We start from the raw sequence: 13,759 nt of genomic DNA on the forward strand, positions 1-13,759 counted from the left end.
GAACTTACCAGAGGATGTCTTATACTTCGCCGACCTACTTATCAAGGCGCACGATTCACCAAGTAAAATAAACTCTTTAGTGGGTTTGTTAGAGTGCTTTGGAGAACTCAAAAATTGGTCAAACTTTTTTCTTTTATCTCATCTCGAACAAATTGACTTCTATTTCTTATTCTAAACTAATTCTATTGTTGAGCCCCGATTGCCAGTACAGTACAACACAAGTTACAATTCTTCCTGTAACAACAGAACACCATAATTTAAGGCTAATAATGCATTGACACTGCCAATGGCGCATTCGCGGTTCCATAATTTGGTATAGTTGGCCACCACAGGCATGAACCAATAGCGCCACAGCAAACACTGGCGCACCCATCTCCGTTGGTTTTAGCTCCAACATTCACTATGAGACAACATAGTGTACAGATTAACTACATCTAAAAATGAAACAAATGAAAAAACAAATCGAACAAAAAAGTGTTCCTAAAAGTTTTTTTTGCTCCATGTTTCCCTCTTCTAGAGGGAACCAGAACAACAAAACGCCGCCCACTCCTACCTCCCTACTTAAGCTGTATATGCGTAATATAAGAGTTAGCCACACCCTACATTCGTCATGTGCAATCCCGAATCTGCATCACCCAATACTCCATTCTCCATTGATGCAAGATTTTGCAATATCTTTCACAATCTTTGCCTGAATTATATCACATTGAGTCCATGCAGCCAGCCTTTTCCGAAATTCCAGTACAAAAGAAATGCAGGTTTCCGTACTGAAAATCCTCTTATGTTAGACAAATCTGGGCAATGAATGAGTCTATCTTTGGCTAGATCTGTGATTTCTACTCACAGATAGCTGAGTTCCATTGATAACTGCTCCATCTTGCTCTCTGACTCTTCTGTAGAACAGCACATAAGCTGCACCAGACTTCACATCTTCTTCATTGATGGCAGAAACTTGGCTATCATCAAAATTGTACCACCGGTTCTCATCCAAAAGCTGCATAAAATGAAACTTCCTATCAGCATTCCAGAACACAGAGAGAAGCATCAACGAGGATTCTAGACACAACTGGCTCTGGATAAATCAGGGACTTGTCTCTGAGAATTCACAAATCAAACAAAAATGTTGCAGCTGATATTAACTGTTTGGCAAGCCATGTTATACTCGAAGTGAATCTAGACTGCAGATTGGAATAAAGAACTGACTTCGCAAGGATAGCATTGGTAAGAGATTGAACATGGACTATTACAAACCACGTGATATAAATCTTCTCTTCCTACTTCAAAAAAGTCATAAGCACATCCGCAAACAGAAAAACTATAATCCAAACAAGCTACAGGTTAGAGACAGACAGCCATTCAGAATCTCTATCGAACTCAGTTTCTTGCAGAGAAAATAAAATTGTATAAATAGATAGAATTTAGAAATGAACCTTTATGAATGCAGTATAATGCCCACTTGCCATGCTGCCGTAATGATTGCTCACAGCATACAACTCATAGATTTGGCGGTGTGAACTCTTCTTGTTGGCAATATAGCGTGTCAAATCAAAGTTATGTATTGGAAAATTGACGAAAATTTCTAGTTTCTGTCTTGTTGACCTACTAAATGAGAATCTCTTCAAATGTATAACTAGCACTTCTGGAAGTCTCCATAAATCCAGCTTTTTGCTAGCTTGCCTTTGCTCCTTGCACCTTGGACAGTACCTAATACAATAACATAACATCATTAGCATACAGCATACACAATGAAGGCTATTGACATCAACTGTAACTCTCATTTCTACCAAAGTTCAAGAAATGGAAAGAGGGATTCTAAAAAAAGGCTTCAGCTAGTTTGCTATGGGCTGAAAATTATGCTTCAGGATCACTGCACAAACAAGAGAACTAATATAAATAATGCAATAAGCAACCATACAATATAAATTAAGCTCCCTGGTTTGATGGATACACAGTTTTATCATGTCAGAATAAGCATCTAAATGTGTAGTTCATAGATGACGCTAACACACATAAAGTTTACTATCCCACTTTCTCATCGTGCATTGCAGCAGTGAAATCTGCTGACGTATTTTAAACATTTTCACACCCTCATGCCCATTATACAGCAGATTTTAACTAGGCAGAAAGGTTAAGAAAGCCATAAATTTGAAGAATCCACAAGAGAAAGTGACTTTTGAAAGCAAAGAGATTATGGTTCATGTAAGTGATCATGCATAAATGCTTGAGAGTGAAATAATCATGGGCAAAACAGAGAAAGATGCAATAAATCTACATGCACATGCTTCAGGATAGATCTGAAAAGCTAATATGCCTTATAAAATAGACCAGAGGGAGTACATGAAACTCTGTTCCCCAGCAAAATTGGCATAACACGTCAAAAAGTATTTTTCCTGGGGCTCAATGTGTTAAAATAGGATAGTAGCTTTTGCATATGTTTTTAAATCTCGAATTCTGCAAAGAACAGTGTATTAAAGCATTCATACCTATACCATATCCTACACCAACTAAAGTGTTTATAACAGCTGAAATGCAAATGTGGAATCACACAGCTATCATACGTAAAGTAACCACCTATGTTGGCTAAATATCGTATCAGCTAGTGCCAAGCACTTGTGTACCACCCAAAATGCACATCATGCAACAATGAAGTGATTGTCGAAATTTTTAGAACAGTTCCTTAAAGCATCCATACCTATACCATACCCTACACTAATTAATTTGTTTATACCAGCTGAAATGCAGATGCAGGCCACACAGCTATCATACGTAAAGTAACCACCTATGTTAGCTAAATATCATATCAGCTAGTACCAAGCACTAGTGTACGACCCAAAATGTACGCCATACACCCATGATGTGATTGTCAATTTTTTTAGGCATGAAATGTATCTCATTAGAATGAGGAAATTGAAACTAACCACATGTCTTCAGGTACAAGAGGTTCTTCTCTCAAGAAAGCATCCAGGCATGAATAGAGTGAGAGAGGTTCACTACGTGTTCGCTTGGCTGGAGGAGCAAACTTAAACACCTCCGGGAGGTTCTCCAAATGATGAGTGTTGATCTTTTTCAGATCTGCCTTGGACCAATTCACGAAAACTACAGTCGCAAGTGAAGACTGCGGGACCCTGATAGCATCGTCCGATTTCTCAATGACTGTGCTGTTATCATCAACCAAATGTAGCTGAAATTTGCTGCTGTCGGTATGATAACTTTGTGTTCTTGTGGAAACAGAACTTTGAACTGCTGAATGCTGAGAGTCCTGGTTTCTTAGCATGGGCAGAAACATTTTACGGACCAACTCATGAATATCATAACCTGTGACAGTTTCATTACGAGATATTTGTGCAAGAAGAGGAACGCCATAGGGTTTCCAAGACATCAAGCTGCTATTGTGTCCATGGTCCCTATAAACAGAACGTTTATCATCAGAAGAAATTTGATTCACCAAGCACTTTTGTATTATTCATGTAAGTAACATATTGGCAATGGCATGTATTGGGTCACATGTATATAAAAATGTAATAGTAACTCAGTTTGTCCTTTTGCTTACAAGTCTTCACGACGATGCACAAACTGAATGTAGTTTGCCCTCCTTTCCAGTTTTGGGAGCCTATAAACTGCCAGATGATCATCATCATTAACTGTAGACAGTTGAAGAACTGGATCCTCAAGAAAACGATAGATCCTATGATTTCGTATCTGTAGACAAATTCAAGCAGAATGTTTACTTACTGACAATCATGAAACCTGCCAACCTATATATTTAGTTCAAGTGAACGTTTATGACAAACCTCGGCAATTAGAAGTCTCTCCCCATTTCTAAGTGAGCATGCGTTGCTGAGGGCTTGGAATAGATCCCTGCATCTACCCTGCTTCGGTAAACTTACCGTGAATGGCGTTGGCGGAGCACTCCCGTCACATGAAAAGACAACCACGGACATACTTCGCGTTGAGGCGAATTGTAGGGGTAGTGAAAGATACATAAACGGGTCGAAAGTCACTGAAACCTTTCCACAGACAGGACAGACCAAAGTTGACTTGTACTGCCCCTGGAAAATCATGGAAATATTAGCAAAATATCTCTATTAGGAAGATAAATACATCACAAACAATTGCTACAGAAATTTGAACCTCATTTTGCTCCGTATGAGTAACAAAGTTTGCTCTGGCTAGCATTTCAAAGCAATTGACAGATTAAGAAATATATAACTCAAGATTCCAGAAGAGCCAATAAGAGGGTCGTAGCCTCTTTGCAAACTAAGGTCAATTACCATAAAACGTGGAAATGTGTGCAGATGTGTGCACATACATCACATGTATTTCCGCATGTAAAGAGGCATATCTAACCACAAAGGGAAGGTCATAGAAAAGTATGAACAGCAACAGGGAAGACCTGAAACTAAGGTGCTTGCGCGCACAGGCACACACATAATTTACACATAATTTCACAAGGTCATCAGAGTAACACTTTACAAGGTCATCAGAGTAACACTTTCAAACCAATACAGGTAAGAGCAACATGATGCTTGCCAATTGCAATAATTGTTAGCAGGAGCCAACGCAACCACACATAAAGTGAAGCAATTCGTACAGGTTTAGGACTAACCTGGCATACATCAACAATGATTGAATTGTTTCTAGCAATATGATTTGCCCAATACTCATCTGCAACCTCTTCATCTGATCGACCGTCAGCATCTTTTGACCTTATGTAAGGTCTATGTTTCACACGGTTCAAGTCTTCATGTAGTCCATCCAAGAGAAACGCCAACAACTCCTGCAGGAATTTGCCAAGGTACAGATTTTAAGAAATCTGAATATAGAAATATAAGACCAGTCTAAAGAGTAAATCAAACCTGTGAATCATGCTGGTTGTTACCACTGAACTGAGATGCAAACCGAGAAAGCTTCATTTTGAATGGTCGAGGAGAAACTGGGGCACGGCCAGGAGCCCAAAGTTTTCTCAGCAGCTCACCAAATGCTAATGCAAGTTCACCCTACATGACTACCATCAGAACTCAGTACAATTAACATATGTCATGGATGCTGATGAAATTAAACCAAAAAAAACTAGTAGTAACCAGATCTTTCTGCGTGATTAACATGCACTATAACTGTACAAAAAATGTTCCATCAGAAATGCTCATTTGTAATAATTAGTGTGTAATAAATCTGTCACTTGGTACAAAGAACAAAACAACAAAGGCCAGATGATTATCGAAAGCAAAGATGATAAAACTATAAATCTGAATAAAGAAATTGTAAGTTTATAACCAAGATGGTAGCAGTAAGACTATCAGACTGTGAACGTATGCAACATTCATGAAAAGATGTTGCACCCAGGGAAAATTTTAACAAATCCAAAATAGCTGTAGTTGAGCAAATTAAGTATCTGACATCTTTCAGTGCTTGTCACATATCAATGATATCGGAGAAAAACTGAAGCAAAGATAAACCTGAAATTTTGACTGACTGCTACGAATAATCATGTTTAACAAGTTACGCCAAAAGCATATAAAATAGTAACACCATAGTTCTCCACAAAAAGGACTTCAGTTCAAGCATGGTGGCCTCAAGGTCGTGCGAGTTGAAAGAGTACTTACCACCATACCAAGCGGATTTTGCCAATTTATTTCGCGGTGGTAATCTTCACGAAAATATCTGGCAAACTCAGGTGTGTGCACGAGACACTGTATGGCACTGTTCATGTAACATGTATTTCCCAGGTTAATGAGCCCTGTAAGACCTGAAGGTGACCCCCTCGTGGTCATGCCACTGGTACCATGCACATTATCCAGGTCACCATTGGAAAGTGCCAGACTAGAGTTGTAGCTCCTGGAAGCATAGTTGTTTGATGCCAAATTCTCCTTTGACAATCCTGATTTTGATGTATCAGCAATCAAAGAAGTTGATCCTCGCTCGAAAAATTCATTATCTTGAATTGAACTCATGCATCCACCATCTAAAGTACCATTTGCATCAGTAGTAATCTCAACTAGAATCTGTCACAACAATATAAACAGTATATAGATTCAGATCAATTACTCTAGAAATGCTATGAACTAACTGTGCTACAAATACAGTGCTACTGTGACTTAAAGGGCCCACTACACATCTAAAATGGAAAAAACATAGCTTCCTACAGGAAATTATTATGTAAAGTTGATTTCTCACATCTTGATCCATCTGAATGTTGGCATCATCAAGGGTTTTCTCCAAGTTATCCATCAATGTATGCTTTGTTTGACCATAATAATCCCAAATGCACACCTGACAATGATGGCCACAATGGCAATGAAAAAAATTCCTTGCTAGCTAAAAAACAGAACCATCAAAATAAAACAGCTACCTCATCTGGTATCAAGTCAAAAGGCTCACAAGCCTTCTTGTGGAGTTCACCAACTGTGTCCTGCACAAGTTCATAAATCTTCATTTTTTTTCCGTTGTTTCTTATGGGAAACATCTAGAGGACACTCTAAACAGCTATTAGTGACATTAAAACACTTTGACGGTAGGCTGTACTTACAAAGGACCTATGCCAATTGACATCATAGTTTACATATTTCTATCTATTCTGATCTATTTATGGAATGCAAAATAAATGAATGGTCAATATGTTTAACATTAGCCAGAGAAATGAGAGCATACCTTCTTGCTAATCCTTATAATGGCTCGCTCTCCTTTTGGCATCAGAAGTAACTGCAGACGTAGAGGATAAACTTCAATGGCTAAATCAGTTTGAGAAAAGCCAGTATTGATTGCCTTTCTTGGTAATGTTGGCCCTCCACCGTACCTGTTGATGCATTTTGAGAGTAATGAGAAAAAGATTCCACTCACCATCAGATCAAAGGTAGCTGCATAGTTTGTTATTGCATATGGAAACACCTTATCAAGATAGCGTAGTTTTTCACATGATGAACAAATTCATGTTGGCTTATCAAAAAAAACTCTCAACTTCTTAACTTGAATTGGTAGTTTAATATTGTCATCTTCTTTCATGTATTAAGTTCAGTATTCCAGTTTACCATTAATGCAAAACATCCAGATTGCAATCCACTTATCCACATACTATGAAATATATGACCGATAACTTTCTACATATGACAAATGAAAAAGTCATCTTCAGTGCTGTTTTCATACACACACTGGACACTGCCAGGAACTTATGATATTTACTCGAACACCCAAAAGCCTATAGCTGCTAACAGTTTACTATAAAAGTTTTCTCGCTACCAGCAACTTCTGATGTTTTAGTCAAACACCCAAAAGCCTATAGCTGCTAGCAATCTCTACTATCGGATGATCGCTGTCAACAACTTATGATGTTTTTTCAAACACCCAAAAGCCTATAGCTATTACAACCTCTACTTCTCTGAGCTCATCAACCAAAGGTGTGCTCTATTGGGAGGGGGGCGATGCCCTATTTATAGCAAAAGCAACCGGCTACTGCTGCTACAGCACTCCTGTTGCTACAGTGCCTCCGCCTGCCACTTCAGAACGTCTATTGTTATTTGCTACAGTACCTCCGCTGCCGCTACAGTACCGACATCAGAAAAAAATAAACAAACTACGCACACAAGTATTATACTAACAATGAGTTTGGTAGCCAGTAAACTATTCAGCATTCTAAGAGAAATAACTATTGTTTCATATTTAAATAAACATGCTCAGTAAATGAATATATTTGGCATATAGTAATACAGGTATATGAACTATAAGCACCTAGAAAGAATAATCCATAAAAATAGATAGGTCCATGTGCCTAGAATGATACATTAGAACTACGCAGAACCTTGCAACCACAAGAAAGCATTGCACAATTAGGCACAAGAAGTGACAAATCTGGGGAGGGTTAGTCTTTCTAGAACCATATTCTACATTCTGAAGTCCAACAAATGTGACGTACCAACCATGCAACTTTTCCCATACTTGCTGAGGAAGAAGTATGTAATCACGACCTTCAACCAAGGAATCATGTAGCTCAATCTCCATGTAGTTCAAATGTGCTGTATCATCTATCAAATCTGAATTGTCAATAGCTCCTGGCCTTCTTGAAGTGTTGGATCCGAACTCATTATGATGAGAACCGTTACTTGTCGCGCTAGTCAAATCTTGAATGACATAATCAATCCAACTTTGCCACCACCTATTGAGCAACAAAGAAATGTGTATTATAATCCGAATTAAGAGTAAAGAAATGAACACTCAGCAGGTTATCTAATAGTCTAAATGAGATGAAAAAGAAAAATATACATAAATGTGCATGTCATGCATATCTGCATTTCTGATGATACCATCTGAAACAGGTATTTTGATGGTGTTTATCTGCATTGTATGGCACTTGTAAAACATGCAAATCGCAGAAACAGCTAAAGCATTCCATCTCCAAACTAAAGATGCCAGAAGCTGTCTTTCATTCAACACATCTCATATCTCATGTTATTAGGGATGGAAGGTGCATTTTTTTGGGATCAACCCAAAACCCACTGCATTGAACTAAAAATGTGCTTCGACCTAATAGCTAGTTCATTTTTCTAATTAATTAAAACGCTAAATGAACTAGAGCGGTGACCCAAACCAGTCATTTGGTACCCACTTGCATCCCAATATGTTATCAAGGTATCCTACTAACATGAATGCTTTGAGTATCTTAAAACATGCTCTAAATATTCTAATAATAGTTACATGACAAGAAAGGTCAAAAGGTCGTTCATGCAATTCCTCGAGTACCATGGGCAGCAGGCAGGTGATACTTGTGAGTTTGATCCGCAACCTCCATACTGACATAGTCTGTGAATATGCATGTCCCAACAGAAAAACTATGGAACTCAGAATCTCGGCAATTACTTTTGAAGCCATAAAATGCGCAAACTGGCTCAGAGGATGATCATAGAATCTAGCAAGATCCCCGCCATCTACACATCGAATCGCACCGGAAATTGGTAAATCTAGCAGAGACAGGAACTTTGGAGTCACCAAATCCAGTTCCCATACAGACACGGAGGCACAACTACACCACAACATCTTGACTGTGCATTCCCCAGCCCGCAAACAACAGCTACCAAAAAAATTAAAACTGAAACTAAAAAAGACGCTGCTCGCTCGCTAGCACGACCCCGCTGCCAGATCGCTTCTGCCGTCGATTGTCATCTTCCTCCACATTTCCTCTCCAGCGCCGCCCCCGCCGTGCCCGCCTGCCACACCTCTACCTTCCCTTGCACCACTGGCGGCCGGCAGCTCCCCTGCCTGACCTAACCAGTCCGGTGTGACTTTCCGGCCCTGACCTCGCCACACCGCCCGCCTTAACGGCCGGGCCAACCGCCCCCCCCCCCCCCCGGCCATCTATGGCGGAGGGGATAAGTCTTCCTAGTCCTAAATAGGAAGACTTGCCCAACCAAAAAACCAACCTTGCGCCCCGCAAGACCCTCCCAAGCGCGGCGGCGCGAACGGCGGCTGAATCCGGGACGAGATCGAGGCGGGAGAAGGATGAGGGAGGAGATAGGACCTGGTGGTGATGAGGAAGAAGGTGTCGCCCTCCTTGGCGTGGGCTTCTGCGGCGACGGTGATGTCCCGGATGAGCGCCATCTCCTCCTCAGCGGGCATCTCCGGCGCCGGCGCCGGCGCCGCCGCCACCATCTCCATCGCCGCCGCCGAGGAGAAGGAGGAGCCCGCGGGCTAGGGTTTGAGAACTTCCCTGGTCTTCCCCCTTACCGCAGCGCTTGGGTTTTTCCGCGCAGAAGGAGGAGAGGGAGGGGATGGAGGACAAGGAAACAGTGGAAGCGGTGGTGGTGGCGATGCGGTGAGGGAGGGAGGTGGATCTACGAGGTTCTGTTCTCGTTCTTCTGGGCCGAGGTGGGAGGAGACAGGAGATGAGCCTGCTTCACGATTCAGGGCTAGTTTCCCTATTTTTTCCTTCTGTTCCCCTGATTAACGATGAAGGGATTAATTTCACGGCAATGGCTATGGACCGTCCAATGTTTCCTTCGGTCACAGATGAACACATCAAACATCAATTCTGTTAGGAATTCACGGAAACGATTCGGTTCCGCATTGTTCCGTTAAAGTTCAGCCTTTATTTTTACTGGCTTTCTGGCTATGATTTTTTATAAGCAAAAGTAATTTTTACTATTATAGAAGTCTGAGAAAAAAAATTAACTCTGGATATATTTTCTCTGTAAACAAACTTCTTAAGAAACCATAATTTATAGAAATGCAAACAAACAGAGTCTTAGTTGAGTTTTGAACATGAATACAATGTTTCAAACATAACTTTGATCACTACTTTACGTTTAATGCCTAAAACATTACATGAAACTTTTAGAATTGAGATAGATCTACGCATAGGAACGGTTCAAGGCTACAGCACGGGCTTAATATAGAGGTTGTTTGGTAGGTTGGTCGAGTGCTCGGCTAGGCCGAGCAGATGCAAGATCACATGTTCGGTTATCTGGTCGAGTGCTTGGGCTAGTCTCTCGTTGTACAAATTCATTGTGTCAGTTAGGCTTCGTGGAAATGGATTTCGAATCCATTTTCGATGGGTCAGACTCGCTCGGTACAGCCAGGTGTACGTGTGTATTTGTATTTTACTATCGATTTTATTTAAAGATATAAGAGTGGTCTAAAAATTCTAAATATTTTCATAAATAAACTAGAGCTCACTAGCAACCTGTTTTAATTAGTTTAATCCAAAAAGCATAAGACAATATTTAATTAAAATTCTCCAAAGAAGCATACTTTTATAACTACTAGCAATTTTTATGTCCGAAAGAAATTCCCAAAAATTAGAAAAATTCAGTAATATTCCCATCATGTAATGTACTAATTTATAAAAAATATTTTCAACCCCAGATTATTTGGTGAAACAATGAGTTCCTTTATAATGCAACATATACTCACGCGGGCAACTAAATATACTCTTTTCTCAGCGAGGTTAAGCACATATAGCCAACTAAATAGACCGTATTGCACCTCCTCAGCCTAACTAAATTCAGTTTATCTCACTAGATACAAGTCAGGCTGAACCACGTGGGCAACCAAACGACCTATAATATGTGAATAATTCCTTTTGGAGAGAAAAAGAAAAAAGAGAAAACAAGTGAAAAAATATATGGCCATCCAATTAGGCCTAGGATGATCCTAATAAACCTTTAAAGATTTGGAATGCACAAAATGATCCTAATAATAAAAATAGGATGAGTTTTTTTCTCTAACATTATTACTACGATTAATGATGTTTATGAGGTTAGACGTAGGTGAAGTACTTGCCGTTAGTACACTTTAAATATAAAGACAGGTTTTACTTGGTTTTACATATGAAATTGTCAAAGTTAAAATTGTGCATTATTTATGGTTGTCATCTATAGCATACTATGTGCATAGCATTTATATTTAAAATCTATATATTTAGGAAGTCTTGCATAGATGATGATGGTTGTTTGTCTTTCAATCCCCACAGAAGAGAATTTCATAATATGTATTGCAGAGTATTGTTAGAATGAAGCATGTATGTATTTGCTTAGAAGTGACATTTTTATACAAGTGACTTGCTTTCACCACCAACTGTGAATTTTCACAAGAAGGCGACAGATACTAAGAGCAGAAGCTACTCACAGACCGACGAGTAGACCCTCATATTCAGCTACGTTATTCGTGGCCAGGAAGTCAATCTATAAAGCGTATTGCAGGCTTTCTCCTGTGGGAGAGATAAGTATAATTCCAACCCCCGCACCTTGAAGCATAAGCGATCCATCAAAGAAAAGAGTTCATACATCTGATAAGTCACCATAGTTGTCTTGGGGTTGACCATGCTCTTTCCATTCGACAATAAACTCAGCAAGAACTTGGAACTTGATTGTTATTCGAGGTACGAAGTGAATGTTGAATTCCCAGAGCTCAACAACCCACTTAGCGATGTGACTGATTGCGTCTCTGTTGTGAAGGATTTCTCCAAGTGAGAATATTAATGGTACGATGATTTTATGAGCCTGGAAATAATGTCATAGCTTGCGAGAGGCCGTCAACACAATGTATAGTAGCTTCTAGACCTAAGGGTAGCGCTGTTTAGGACTGTGGAATACTTCACTAACATAATACACCAGTCGCTGGCTCCTTTCTCGCTTTTTGGGCACGTCTCTTTCCACCACCAATATCACAATCACGGTACGTGGTCCAGCTACTAAATATAAAAGAAGATCTTCATTTAGATTGAGAGCGACTAGCATAGGGGGCGAAAGATACCTCTTTAGATTTTTGAATGCTTCGTCTGCCTCTTCTGACCATTCAAACTTGTCGTGTTAGCACAACAACTTGAAGAAAGGAAGTCCTAGATCTTCGAGTCAGGATATAAAACGACTAAGGGATGCCATGCACCCAGCTAATCTCTAAACTTCTCGTACTGACCTAGGGGGTTACATCTCGTTGATGGCTTTGATCTTTTCAAGATTGACTTTGATCCCTCGGTATGATACCAGGTATCCGAGCAACTTTCCCGCGTCAACTTGGAACATGCACTTCTCTGGGTTCAACATGACTCAGTTCTTGCGCAAGTTGATAAAGGTTTCTTGTAAGTTGGAGAGGAGATCTTCCTTCTTTTTTCCTCAATGTTCCAACCAATCTAGTCATGGAGGGTTATATGCATACCTTGTTGATATGTAGCGCTAGCATTCTTCAGTCTGAAGGGCATCTTGACATAGCAATATACTATAAATGGAGTGATAAAAGAGGTTTTCTCTTCACATTCTAGATGCATGCTAATCTGTTGGTAACTGGAATAAGCATCGAGAAGGCTTAGATAATCACACCTAGAGATAGAGTCAATTATATGATCTATTCGTGGTAGAGGGAAGACATCCTTTATGAAAGCTTTGTTGAGGTCGGTGAGACCATGCATATTTGTCACTTACTGTTTGATTGTTTTACCATGACAGGATTGGCGAGCCACTCTGAATGATCCACCTCTCAGATGAATCCTGCCTTGGCAAGCCTTTAGATTTACTATTTGATAGCTTCCTTCTGGTCAGGTGCAAACTGTCGGAGCTTTTGCCTGACCGACTTTGCATCAGGCTGGATAGCTAGTTTGTGCTCGATCACCTCTCTAGGCATACTGGGTTGTTAACTCTACTTGTGTTGTTAACTCTTTCATATCATCTAGTGCAAAAATAACTATTCATCATAATGATATTATTACTTATTCTCATAGCGATGCATCTATTTTCACTAGTACTTATGAGACTAACTTTTTGAACGAAATAGAACTCTATGAGAGACAAAGTCTAGGTGGAGAAGCATCCACCTCTCCAAGATGTTTATCTCCTCATTCCGACACCCACATGAGCCTTATGGCTAAAAGTAAACCAGTAAGTGAGGATGATAGTGATAGTATCATTGATAGACTTGAGTTTGATCATTTAAGCAAAAAAAATATGTCTAAAATGATCAAGCTCATGGCTGTCATGGAAGGCTATCGCCTTGAGAGGCAAGAGGAATTTTACTCATTAGGAAAATTGAGGAACTCAAAGCCTTAAATGTAAAATATGAAAAACTTCAAGAATCACACAGTTCTTTATCCAATCTTTATGGAGATCTTAAAATTAAATATATTTTTTGCATGATAAATTAGATACTATACCTCTAGTGGATTTAGAAATGCAATGTCCTAATCGCAATGTTTTATCTAAGGACAAATCTATTATTTGTTCTATTGATGATGCTTGTGCTACCAACTTTAATTCTTGTGTAGCATCTTTGAAAAAAACAATGT

General features: G+C 39.6%; 1 protein-coding gene across 2 annotated transcripts; it reads right to left on the reverse strand.

The window, feature by feature from the left end:
• Positions 1-253: 253 nt before the first annotated feature.
• On the reverse strand, positions 254-9,916 carry LOC133886259 (ubiquitin carboxyl-terminal hydrolase 5-like). 2 transcript variants are annotated; one of them, XM_062326005.1, is made up of 13 exons: positions 9,506-9,916; positions 7,907-8,146; positions 6,649-6,793; positions 6,350-6,409; positions 6,175-6,270; positions 5,604-6,002; positions 4,857-4,997; positions 4,607-4,777; positions 3,792-4,049; positions 3,551-3,699; positions 2,919-3,404; positions 1,431-1,704; positions 254-994 (listed from the first exon to the last, which is right to left on the reverse strand). In XM_062326005.1, exons 1-13 carry the CDS (start codon positions 9,640-9,642, stop codon positions 812-814), a joined length of 2,739 nt encoding a protein of 912 aa, XP_062181989.1. In that variant the 5' UTR covers positions 9,643-9,916; the 3' UTR covers positions 254-811. The 2 variants fall into 2 exon arrangements, with proteins under 2 accessions (XP_062181989.1, XP_062181990.1); XM_062326006.1 differs by lacking the exon at positions 9,506-9,916 and having other exon boundaries at positions 7,911-8,076.
• Positions 9,917-13,759: the final 3,843 nt, after the last annotated feature.

This window comes from Phragmites australis, chromosome 12 (assembly GCF_958298935.1).
Source record: "Phragmites australis chromosome 12, lpPhrAust1.1, whole genome shotgun sequence".
In the NCBI taxonomy this organism is placed as follows: Eukaryota; Viridiplantae; Streptophyta; class Magnoliopsida; order Poales; family Poaceae; genus Phragmites; species Phragmites australis.

What these genes read in the sequence shown, in the direction of transcription:
- LOC133886259 (XM_062326005.1), bottom strand. Translation starts at nt 9,642, where the DNA reads ATGGAGATGGTGGCGGCGGCGCCGGCGCCGGCGCCGGAGATGCCCGCT. An exon ending in AGAGACTTCTAATTGCCGAG is followed by an intron (nt 3,700 to 3,791) that starts GTTTGTCATAAA and finishes ATTTGTCTACAG; the next exon opens with ATACGAAATCATAGGATCTA. An exon ending in GTGCATCGTCGTGAAGACTT is followed by an intron (nt 3,405 to 3,550) that starts GTAAGCAAAAGG and finishes TTCTGTTTATAG; the next exon opens with GGACCATGGACACAATAGCA.